This window comes from Sinocyclocheilus rhinocerous, unplaced genomic scaffold, assembly GCF_001515625.1.
Source record: "Sinocyclocheilus rhinocerous isolate Xijiao unplaced genomic scaffold, SAMN03320098_v1.1 scaffold142, whole genome shotgun sequence".
NCBI lineage: Eukaryota > Metazoa > Chordata > Actinopteri > Cypriniformes > Cyprinidae > Sinocyclocheilus > Sinocyclocheilus rhinocerous.
This window is the reverse complement of record NW_015644380.1, coordinates 1,210,800-1,223,526: the sequence shown is the minus strand read 5'-3', so window position 1 is coordinate 1,223,526 and position 12,727 is coordinate 1,210,800. Positions and strand designations below refer to the sequence as shown.

At 35.6% G+C, this 12,727-nt stretch overlaps 1 protein-coding gene and 1 pseudogene across 1 annotated transcript in view; both read left to right on the top strand.

Moving 5' to 3' along the window:
* Positions 1-5,460, top strand: part of LOC107758305 (mitogen-activated protein kinase kinase kinase 3-like) — an 83,105-nt gene extending 77,645 nt beyond the window's left edge. Inside the window, exons 16-18 of the mRNA XM_016576020.1 lie at positions 1,449-1,578; positions 3,296-3,473; positions 4,605-5,460. Of these exons, the coding sequence (XP_016431506.1) occupies positions 1,449-1,578; positions 3,296-3,473; positions 4,605-4,833 (537 nt within the window). The 3' untranslated portion in view covers positions 4,834-5,460. The remainder of the gene's footprint in view (positions 1-1,448; positions 1,579-3,295; positions 3,474-4,604) is intronic.
* A 3,021-nt stretch (positions 5,461-8,481) lies between these two features.
* LOC107758306 (cryptochrome DASH-like) overlaps positions 8,482-12,727 on the top strand; it is an 8,719-nt pseudogene continuing 4,473 nt past the window's right edge.

The following is a 12,727-nucleotide window of genomic DNA, read 5'->3' as shown; positions in this document are numbered from 1 at the left end:
AAAATACAACCTATTATATTCGATGGGCAATTTTCAGTCCATTTCATTTTGCTTTACAAATTCGCTTCCATAAATTCAGCAGTTCAAATTCGACAGAATATTCAGCATTTCACATCTGGGAAACTGCTGGAATAGCAGTAGAGAACGCATGCATGATCTCCATCTGCTGTTAGTCGCTCACCAGCAGGTGCTGCAAGCGGGTGTTGATGAAGACCAAAGCAACAGGTAGAGCAAGTCATTCATCCACAAAAACAGAATTGCTGAAATGGAGCAAGCGGTAATTATAAGTTATGATTATCAGGGCCAGAACATATGCAGACAAGATGATTAAGACACGAAAGCTGTGTTCAACGCCTTCACGGTTACTCTTTTCTCCATGTAGTTTACATGTAGCAGCTTTCTCTACCGCAAAGGAGATTATAAACATTCTCCCTGATGCTGATGTACAGATCAAACATCTGTGGAAGAAATATAATGCTCTCGGTTGTTTAGATTCCTTAACTTTATATCATGATTTGTGTGATGCTTTGCTGTAGGTACTGGGGTTTCCCTCATATGTCATACTCCAGGATTCCCTACGTCGCTTAACATAATGTATATATGTATTTTTAAACAGACTGAATATTTTGGAAGTGAACTCTCAAAGGTGAATATGGATTATTGAATTTTTAACAATGAAAATGTCTGTGAAATATTTTGAACTGAAATATTCACAATTCATATATACAACCAAGTTGAATTTCGGCCCCAAAAATGTAAGACCGGCAAATACAATGCATTAAAATGCAAGCACTGTTAATGCAATGTATTATTTTTTCAATTAGTGTAATTCAATATGCTTTTTTATTTCAAATACATTTAGCATTATTTTACTTCCATATTAGCAAATGTTAATAAATATAACCTTATTATAAATGTCTTGTGTTACCAAGACATTTAATATTTAATCATATTTAATATAATTTAATACACTTTTATATATTATAATAAAAAATATGTAAACATATATATATATATTATATTTGGTTATAGATAAAGTAAAAAAAATATATATATACACACAAGGGTAAAAAAAAACTCCATAGTAACAGCACACCTCTTAAGCAACAAATATGAGTTAAACAACAAATTGTAATACTTTGTACTTGTTTCATAATACATGTTTAAATCCCTGCATACGGAATGAACAATAGAACAACAACAGAAATCAGGAAGGGGTCAAATCATTTTCCAATGCACTGTATGCTTTGGTAAATAGGTTTGAATCCTGTTTTTATGTTTCCTGTCAAAGCATATGCTGACAGCTTGTTTTTCAAGTTTCCTAATAAAAATACAAAGTCTTTGCAGTTCTTTCTGTTTTGGGGGAATAAAACACATGCTTACACTTTATGCATTGAATATGGTATCTGGCTTCAAGCGAGATTTCATCTGTGTCCATGTGTGTCTAGGGCTCTATTAAAGACCAGCTGAAGGCTTACGGAGCACTGACTGAAAAAGTCACCCGCAGATACACCAGACAGATCCTACAGGGAGTCCACTATTTGCACAGCAACATGATCGTACACAGAGACATCAAAGGTAAATCGCAGTAGTCATAAATCACCTCCAGCTAAGAACAGTGGGCTGTTGCTTTGTAATGTAAATCTAAAGAAGAGTGTCGCTTGCACCACACCACCTGAAATACATTCCTTCTTACTAGGTGAAATAACATTGGTTTGGCTCAGATTTGTGTTACTTTCTTTAGGTATTGCCAAAAATAGCAAGGGGGAAAGGCTTTGCATTCCTCCAGACTTCAGGGCTAAATTCCTGACCAAAATTAACAGTCCATTAGGTGTTTTTTAGCATTGATATTAAATGTCCTAAAATCATATTTACCTACCAGAAAATGTCAGCATTGCTTCTGCTAGACATGGACACTCTTTAATCACTCAGTTTATTAAGGAAGATGTGGGCCCAAAAACTGGACACTTAAAAATGTTCTGTATGAATGTCATTGCATTACATAAATTAAATAAAAATCGCAAACCAAGTGACATTTATTTTAATGAAACATGGCACAATCACTTTTTAAGTAGAACATTTCACAAAAAGTGAATTTAAAATATTCAAAATTAGAATATTCAAAAAAAGAATTTAAAATATTCAAAAATAAAAACAAAAATAGTGTATGTTTAAAAATATTATTAGCATGTAATATTCAAAAATATTTAGTTAAATTTACAGATAAAAACGGCAGCTGTGGTTGCAAGAAATTCACAGTAAAAAAAAAAAAAAATGCAGCGGCAGTGTTTCAGATATTACAGGAGGGCATACAGTGCATGTATATTTTACAACTTATGACCGCATATTTCATTAAGTGATAATAATATTAATATACCAAGCTACTCAAAGTACCAAAATCTGATTTTTTTTAACCTTAAATGACTGTTTGTACCCACCATAATAACATAAATAATAAAATAGAAACAAAACTACTTATATAAAAGCAAATAATATGTGATGTCACACAGGGACTTTTACTTGTTTTTATTTGTTTAATTGATATGGTATAAAGTGTTTTACTGTAAAATGAAATATAATGCAGTGTTAATTTTTTTTATAGTTTTTCACTCTAGATGCGAAGTTAACTTACAGTTTACTATAAAATTTATTTTCCCTATAGAATTTTTTATTTTTATTTTAGTAGAATTGATCATTTTTACAGTGATGATTATAGATGATGTAGTGTTCAAAATGTACAAAAAAAATTGGGAAAAATTGGTGGAACATGCTTAGTGTGATTCATTTAAAGTAATTGTAAAAATATTTCAGAAACGTTCAAGTAACGTTCCAGCAACATTCCATGCAAATAACATTTGCAAAACTGTCATCTAATACATTTACATTCAGACATTTTAAGTGTGTTCAAATACTTTTAAGCCCACATACTTTTTGCACACATGACCATTCCCATAACAAACCGAAGATCCTCTATTGGAAAGATCCACAAGAAATGTGGGCTCCAAAGGAAGGAGTCTCTGTCCTTCCTCTCGTATTCACAATACAGTCAGGCATCCAGGGTGTGGAAATCTTGTGGCTGGCGGGAATTAGTCACTACTCAAACAAGCACAAATCTCACAGGCAACATAGCTAAAGCAATGGAAAATCACTCCGACTAAAAGCGTGGGAAGAAAGTCTGTGTCTCAAACTTCAAACGCCATCAGCCATAAGCAGCTTAGAATTTTATGCAGTTGTCAACATTGGTCAGACAAACATCTCGGCCGGGGTAACTCAGTCTACATGTGTTTCCGCACAGGCGCTAACATTTTGAGGGACTCCTCTGGAAATGTGAAGCTGGGAGATTTCGGGGCCAGCAAACGCATTCAGACCATCTGCATGTCCGGGACGGGAATCAAATCGGTCACCGGCACCCCCTACTGGATGAGCCCAGAAGTCATTAATGGAGAAGGCTACGGACGCAAAGCAGATATTTGGTGAGATCTGTTGCATCTTATGCATTATCTTAAAATCAGTGTTATTTTAGTATCATTGAGATACTATTTCATTGAGTTTTAGTTAAAGGAGACATATTATGCCCCTTTTTACAATATGTAATATAAGTCTCTGGTGTCCCCAGAATGTGTCTGTGAAGTTTCAGCTCAAAATACTCCACAGATCATTTATTATATCATTTTGAAAATGCCTATTTTGAGTGGAAGCAGAAACACACTGTTTTTCGGGCCTGTCTCTTTAAATGCAAATGAGCTGCTGCTCCCCGCCCCCTTTTCGCCATTACAGCTCATACCTGCTAAAAAAAAATACGTTATGGTTCTGATAATCATGTTTATCGCGCTAAAATCATGCGTTTTAAACCATATGAGTTTAAACTTCTGATATACGTTTTCTGAGCGCACACATCCAAAGCACACGGACAGAAAGCGGCTGTCACAGCATGTGAGTACTAAACTAAGTTCTCATTCACACACAAGTTTACGTTAAAAACACACATGAGTTACAAAAACAGTCGGTTATGTCTGTGAAGGTAAACTGCTGGGAAATAAATCGCAGGTTTATTTTAGATCTGTGTGGCAGCAGCAATATACAGTAGCCTAAATAAATCAATAAATCCACTGCTCTGTTGTCTCCTCTGAGGCTGGGACTCTAAATAGTGTTCTGTGCTCGTCTGTGTAGCCAAAGACAGAACAGTTAGCATGTTTTGCTCAAACTTTCACCATGGCATTAGAGCTGGTACACCGTTGTCGCTTGCAAAAACACAATGACCGCGCTGTAGGTGTATTACATTTACAGATTAAGGGGCAGTAATATTATAATGAGACCCCTTTGCCACGTCACCAAGGGAGCTAAATCTGACGCGCTCGTTTTCTCAGTCGCTTGCAGAAAAAGGCTTCCCGAAACAAAGTGATTGGGTTAATCTTTTTCACATTTCCTTGATTGGTAGATGCACCGGGGACCTGATTATAGCACTTAAAACCTGGAAAAGTCCGATTTTCATGATATATCACCTTTAACTATAATAACCCTGCCTAAAACTTGCATAAAATATGTGAATGGAAACAGCTAGCTAGCTTGTTAGCTAACAGTCCCTTACATCTCTCTCTCCTCAGGAGTGTTGCCTGCACGGTTGTAGAGATGCTAACCCAGAAGCCCCCGTGGGCTGAATATGAAGCAATGGCAGCCATTTTCAAGATCGCAACCCAGCCGACTAAGCCAAACCTGCCCGAGGGTGTGTCTGACGCATGCAGGGACTTCCTGCGGCAGATCTTTGTGGAAGAGAAATTGCGGCCCACTGCCGAGGGGCTTCTCAGCCACTCTTTTGTCCAAGGCAGCTTCTGATCCTACAGTTCTCGGATCTCTCTGGAATCCCCAGGGAAAACCACACACCTGCCCGCGGACAATCACCACTCTGCCTTCCAGGGTCCGGAGAAACCCACCAACCAGCCAACTAAGAACAAACGTGACCACAACGAGGGGGTGTGTATCTCAGATCTCCCCAACGCAGCTTGAAAAAATATCATAAGAGGGAACCTACGGACAGCAAAACCGTGATAGCATTTCCTATATTGTTAATCAGAGTCGAAGCCCTGTCCCAAATGACGCACTTGGCTTGAGACCGCAGGGTGTCCCATTTCTTATTTCCTGTGCTACGCACCCCTTTTGCTAAATGGACCCTTCTCACGTTTTCAGGGTTTCTCAGAAGTAGTTGTTGTCATAGTTGGGTAAACTTCTACAGCAAATATAATTTTGCGTTCCCGTTCCAAAAGCAAAAGCAAAAAAATCAATGATAGCATTTCCACAACTTTCCAAAAGAGGAAAAAAAAAATAGCGAGATTAATTATAGCACCCAGAAGAGAGAATGATGTCAAAATGTCAGCAGTGTTAATTATTATTTTGTAATTTACTGTCAAAGTAATATAACACAAATTATAGCACTATAAATGTATATATAAAAAAAAAAAAAAAGAAAATATGACAAACTTTACTAGATTTGCGATGTTGATAACCATGGAAACGCGTCATCACAGTCTGAAAAGGGACCAATGTTTACAGCACACTATTACCCAACATTCCTTGTGACAAATTACATAAACTTTAAAGGGTGGTGGTGAGCGCTAAGAGTGGATCGGTGACAAAAACCTTTTTTTTTTTTGTGGCCAAATCCATTAATTTATCCAAAAATAAATGTAAATTAATTCAATAGAACAGTTCTTATAATTAAGCCTCATTAAAATAATTAAATGTTTTGAAAACAACAACAACTTAAGTAGATTGGCATAATATAGAATATTTTTTTTTATAATTAATGATTAATAATAATAAATAATACATACTTAAAGTACTTTAGGTTTCAAAATGTCATGTGGTGTGACTCCCCAAAACTTTCCTGATTAAATAATTTATGATATTTCGGGGGTTATTTTTTAACTTTGTAAAAGTCACAACACAAAAAAAAATGAGTTCACATTAATCACAAATATGAAAAATTATTAAGATGTGTATACTCAATGTGTATTTAACATGTAAGGATATTATTATTACTTTTTTTACTTTATTGTTACACCACATTACATTTTTATAGGCATTTTTAAAAATGGTATAAAGGTTTTCATTTAAACCATATAAAATCATATAATAATTCATTACTAAAAATGTCCACAAACTACTTAAAAACTACATTTTTAAAAGATTTTTTCCTTTTCTTTATAATGGACACTCCTATTTGTCATTGCCGTTTGGGGCAGAGCCTTTGGCTAGGGATTGATACAATGCAGTCGAAGTGCCAACACTTAGTATACTGGCACAGACTGGCACATAAAGTGTCACTGCCCAAACAATACTGATTACAATAGCTTAGTTTACATGCATTATTGCCGGTTGACTTTATCTGATCCCCGATGCACTTGAAACCAGCCCAAGTGCTCTGATGTGATACTACAAGGGTTGCTGAACAAATCACAAACTGTCTTTGTTTGGCACAAATGTATTAGAGTGTTATTTTAAAGTGGCAAGAGTTAAAAATGTGGTTGTTTAACAGAATTCATTTGGTCATAAAAGAGAGTTGATTTTGATTATGGCTCATGTACCTCTGCATCCCTGGGTCCAATCCTGAGTGTCATCGAAAGTACATAGAAAAGACCTCATGGAGCAATTATAATGATATATGTACTGTACAATACTCATTTGAGTAATTTTTTTTGTTAAGATTACTGTGTTTGATGGTTAGAATCTAACCAAGTAAGAATGACACAGCGTAAGACATATGCAACCACCAAAGTGGTATGAGACAGAGAAATGTGTAATTTTTTTCATGTCTTTTCAGCTAATTAAGACTGTATAAGCACATCTTTTTATATAATATAAAGTTTTAGCTAAAGCACTCTTTACCCAGAGATAATCACTGTAAATACATTATCATTGCACTCTTGGACTCATGCATAGAGCACATAGGATAATCAGCTGAGATTCAAACGAATATTTTTATACATTTTTTTTAATTCACGTTTGGAATGACAATGCCAAACATTTTGTATTATTATAAAAATTACCCTAAAGTGTCAAAGCAATATTTCAGAGAAGACTACTACGGCTGGTATGTTAGCAATCTTGTACTGTTCACTCAGTCGAATACAACCAAAGAGTGAGATGCTTGAATTATGAATTTGGTCACTTCAGAACTGTTCAGTGTTGCTGAAACAGTCTCTGTCTTGATTTGTAACCCATATGGTGAGTTTCTTTCTTTTGTTGACTCAAACTATTGCTTACTGATGTGCAGACATTTTCCTTGCCATTGTGAAAGTAAATACAGTGTAACAAATGTACGGAATAGTTCAGCCAAAAATGAAAATTTGCTAAAAATGTACTCACCCTCAGGTCATCCAAAATATAGACGAGTTTGTTTCTTCATCATAACAGATTTTTGAGAAATTTACTATTACATCACTTGCTCACCAATAGATCCTCTGCAGTGAATGGGTGCCATCAGAATGAGAGTCCAAACAGCTGATAAAAACATTACAATAATACACAAGTAATCCACTCGATTACAGTGAAGCAAAAAGCTGTTGTGTTTAATATTTGTAATAAACAATGGACCATCAATCTGACGGCACCCATTCACTGCAGTGGATCCATTGGTGAGCAGGTGATGTAATGCTGATGTAATCTGTTCTGATGAAGAAACAAACTACATCTAAACTCATCAAACTTGGATGACCTTGAATTACATTTTTGGATTAACTATTCTTTTAAGCATACATTGTTTTAAATGACATAATATTTTCATCTTGTCCAAAAAAGTTTTTTATGTTCTGAACTCGAAAAAACTACACCAGCAGCAATTCATGTTGCAATTAGTGCCTTCTCTGATGACTTATTCTGAGAGGTCAGTCAATTTCTAAAGAGAAAGGAAAAAATGAAATCGCATCATATGACCCCTTTAATGGTGGAATGTGTTTTCTGATCAGTATCACGCATTGATGCCGTCGAGGACATTTGCTGAAGATCTTTTACTGAAGATGATTGTATTGTAAATACATACTGTACCGAGCCGTCATAATGTTTCATTATATTCAAAGTACCTTAGTCACAGTATATTATTATTGTTCTGATTGTGGAGAGGTTTGGGTTTCAGATGATCTCAGCTGAGGGTGAACAGACCACGCTGGTTTTTGAGGGGCTGAGAATGAAGAATTCTGTGCTGCCTTGATGAAAAAGCCTGGAAACTTTTATCAGTGATTTTGTATATTTGAATAAATAAATGTATTGTCTAAAACCAGCTTCTGTGGTATATTGCTATTTTATGTTTAAATTAAAAAAATAATTTAGTAGTATGTAAACGTAATATGATAACAATTTTTATTTTACTTTTCAGATTATATAATCATTATTTATTAGTTATAAGTTCTATTTTGTTATATCGTGTCGAGTAAGTTTTGTAAGAAGAGCACATGCGCTTTCAGACTGCATGTTTGGTAACCTCGCGCTCATGTTACTAAACGTGTCCATCACGCTTCCACTGCTGGTCTGTCTGTCTGCTCAACATACACACGATCGCTCGGGACTTCTCTAAAGACCTATCGCCAGGATGTCCGCTTCTCGTACAGTAATATGTCTACTGAGGAACGACCTGCGTCTGCATGATAACGAGGTACTGTAAATATCACAGGAACAAAGGAGCGTGCAGTCTCTTGTCTCGAGCAAAACACACTCGCGCCTGAATAGATATGCTTAAGCCGTATTACATGATGCACTGCTCGGGATTTAACAAGTCGCAATGATTCTTTTACTAATTTTTAAGCGTAAAATAGAACACTTGAGATGAGAATAATAAATGGAGCTCGTTTTATCTATTTGAGTTGCGAAACATAAAGTCCATATGAAGCTAAATATGGGCGCTCATTGGGTAGTTTGTCGGTAATCGTCACAAGGGGTGTGGCCACATGTTAGCGCGTCCATGGAGGACTAAACATGCAGATAAATATACGCATTCTATGCTCTAATCTTTTTTTGGTTTACTATATTTATATAGTCTTTCTCTCTAGCAATAACAACATTTAAAACTAAGTAAATAAAATAGATTATTACAAATACAAATGAATTAAGGGGAGGGCATTCATATCAAGATGTACACTGCCGTTCAAATGTTTAGGATCAGTAAGATTTGTAATGTTTTTTAAAGAAGTCTCTTCCGTTCATCAAGTCTGCATTTATTTGATCAAAAATACAGAAAAAACAGTAATATAGGGAAATATTATTGCAATTTAAAATAACAGTTTTCTATTTTAATCTACTTTAAAATATAATTTATTCCTGTGATGCAATGCTGGCTTTTCAGTATCATTACTCCAGTCTTCAGTGTCACGTGATCCTTCAGAAATCATTCTAATATGCTGATAGAATATCAATATTGGAAACAGTTTTGCTGCTTAATATTTTTTGGATCCTGTGATACCTTTTTCAGGATTCTTTGATTAATAAAAAGTTAAAAAGAACAGCATTTATTCAAAATAGAAATATTTTGTAACAATATACCGTTCAAAGGTTTGGGGTCAGTCTTTTCTTTTTTGAAAGAAATGAATCCTTTTATTCAGCAAGGATGTGTTAAATTGATAAAAAAAAGTGTTAATAAAGACTTATATTGTTAGAAAAGATTTAACTTTATTCCTCAAATAATGCTGAAAAAAGTATCATAGGTTCCCCAAAAAAATATTAAGCAGCAGAACTGTTTCCAACATTTATAATAAATCAGCATATTGGAATGATTTCTGAAGGATCATGTGACACTGAATGACTGTAAGCCATTAGGCTGATGGAAATTCAGCACTGCATCACAGAAATACATTCTATTTTAAATTTATATTCAAATAGAAACCCGTTATTTTAAATGGTAATAATATTTTACAATATTACAGTTTTTTCTGTATTTTTGGTCAAATAAATGCAGCCATGATGAACAGAAGAGACTTCTTTAAAAAACATTACAAATCATAATCAAATTACTGATTCCAAGCTTTTGAACCACACTGTGTGTATATATATATATTCATTTTAAGAGTAGTTCATTGGTATGATTGTGTTTACATACAATAATATAGTTGTATTTTTGGTCTATGAACTACACTGTGCAAATGAACAGTGATTTTATGAACTGCAGTGCTTGCTTTTACACGTTAAGTTTTGTTGGGCCTATTAGAAAAACACGACAAACCGGTTTTACCTCATTCATCCAGGTGTTTCATTGGGCTCAGAGGAATGCCGATCACATAATCCCCCTCTACTGCTTCGACCCGCGGCATTACCAGGGCACCTATCACTTCAACTGCCCTAAGACGGGACCTTTCCGTTTACGTTTCCTCCTGGACAGTGTGAAAGACCTGAGGGCCACACTGAGGAAACGGGGCAGGTAGGCATTTTATTTCACACAGAATGTACTTTCTGTCCACATACTGATGTTATACGATTCTTATGTATTTATATGGCTTTGTGCAGCACACTGTTGGTGAGACAAGGGAAGCCGGAGGATGTTGTTAGTGATTTGATTCAGCAGCTGGGTTCAGTCACAGCTGTGGCATTTCATGAGGAGGTGCGTTTCAGAGCCGTTAACAGCCATCATTGATCACATAGGCTCTGTGGCCACATGTAAAGTGCAGTCTGACACTTTCTGTCTATTGCCTGAAGGTGGCATCAGAGGAAAAGACTGGAGAAGAAGCTAAAGGCCATCTGCTGCCAAAACAAAGTCAAAGTTCAGACTTTCTGGGGTTCTACACTTTACCACATTGATGATCTGCCATTCAGTCACATTGGAGGGTAGGACAAGTAACGCAGTGTTATTTTAGTATGATTTATATACTATTACTAATATTTATACTTCTACTATTATTGCATTTATTAATATTTTGAATAAGCTTATTATTTATATTTTCCGTTTTCATTTTAAGTTTTAAGAATTTTGTGATGTGCTTTTGTCATGTTTATTCGTTTTTTAGTATTTCTATTTCACACTGATTTTAATTGAGTTTATTTAGTTTTAGTTTTTCATCTAATATTTAAATTGTATTGTATTTTATTTTAGAATTATGTCAATTACTAAAAATTGTATTAGTGTCAGCTAACAATAACAACACTAGTTGTAACCTTAGTAAATCCCTTCATGAGATTTGGACGGTTAATGATAATGTTACAAAATGTTGAGAGTATTTCCATATTTCCATAACTGTTATGGTCTCTGCGTTTTCCTCCTATGTAAAAGTTGGATATCAAAATAGTTCAATTCTGCATTTTTAATAATACATCTTAATATAAATGTTAGATCTTCCATATACTATACTTAAACAACTTTACCAAACAGGAATGAGTGCAAAACTGTATATGAAAAACGTTTTAAGCATGTATTTAAAGACATTTTTTGTAAAAAAATAAAAAAATAAATAATAATCACTTGTCATCACCCAATAGATTTATTGTTATTGTGCTTTAAACTACACAGTTTTTTTTCATTAAAATAAACTTTGGTGCTGACATATAATAAAAGAAAATAACCAATTATTTTAGCCTATCTATGTGAGTAATTTTAACAACTCATTCAACTTTCTTAGGAAAATTTACAGAAAAGTACTGGAAACTATTTTGCAAGTCCACTGCTACTGTAACTTCCTGTTTTTTAGGATCTGATTAGTAATTGCAGCTTCAGTTTCAGTGCTTGTGAGATTGAATTTCCTGTTTATACTTCTAATTTCTGCTGTCTTTTTAAGGTTACCTGATGTTTACACCCAGTTTAGAAAGGTAGTTGAGGGACAGGGCAGAGTGCGACCTGTCCTTTCCACCCCGGAACAGGTTAAATCTCTTCCTCTTGGACTGGAGGAGGACACTATCCCGACATTCGAGGGCCTGGGACAGACAGGTACCTTGATTTACATAACTGTACTGCATTTAGAGTAAACTGCACCAGTATCTCAAAACATGACACAGTCAGTAAGATGATGAAAAACTCCAGGCTGAATCAGTTACTCTTATTTCCTCTTTCTTAAAGGGGTCATATGATGCGATTTCATTTTTTCCTTTCTCTTTAGAGTGTTACAAGCTCTTGGTGCATAAAGAAGATCTGTAAAGTTGCAAAGACTAAAGTCTCAAATCCAAAGAGATATTCTTTATAAAAGTTAAGAGTTAGCCACACCTACCTAGGCGCGCCGCTTTCTGCTTTTTTCCAAAGCGTTCGGGCGCTTGCGCTCCGAAGGCAGCTGCCGTTGCTAAGCAACCATGACCTGCGCTCTCCATGAAGACACGGAAGTGTCAGCAAAGGATAAATGGATTTGCAGCACTAAAAATCGCTTGCAGTAGCTCTACTACTAAATTTATTTAAAAATGGCTATCCCTGTACAGCTATGATCAGCTGTTGCTTCATCTTGCCTGAGCTTTCAATGTTGTTACGGGAAAGGATAAAGCTGATTGGTTGGTTCTTGTCACATGACCCGCGGTGCGCTTGCGGCATTCTGAAAAGTTGAAATGTGTTTATCTCGATGCGGCGCGGACGCGCCTGGAAAAAATGAGCTCGTCGCACCGCGTGCGCGTCGCGACCGTGTCGCTTCCATTATGAGCGCGCCTGCCGCGCGTCTACATTTGAAATAACGAACTTGAGCGCGCAAAAGACGCGATATGTAAACGGCCCCTTAGAAAAAAGCAGAAAGCGGTGCGCCTAGCGTTTTCCACGCGTTTTTAGGCGTGACATGTGAAC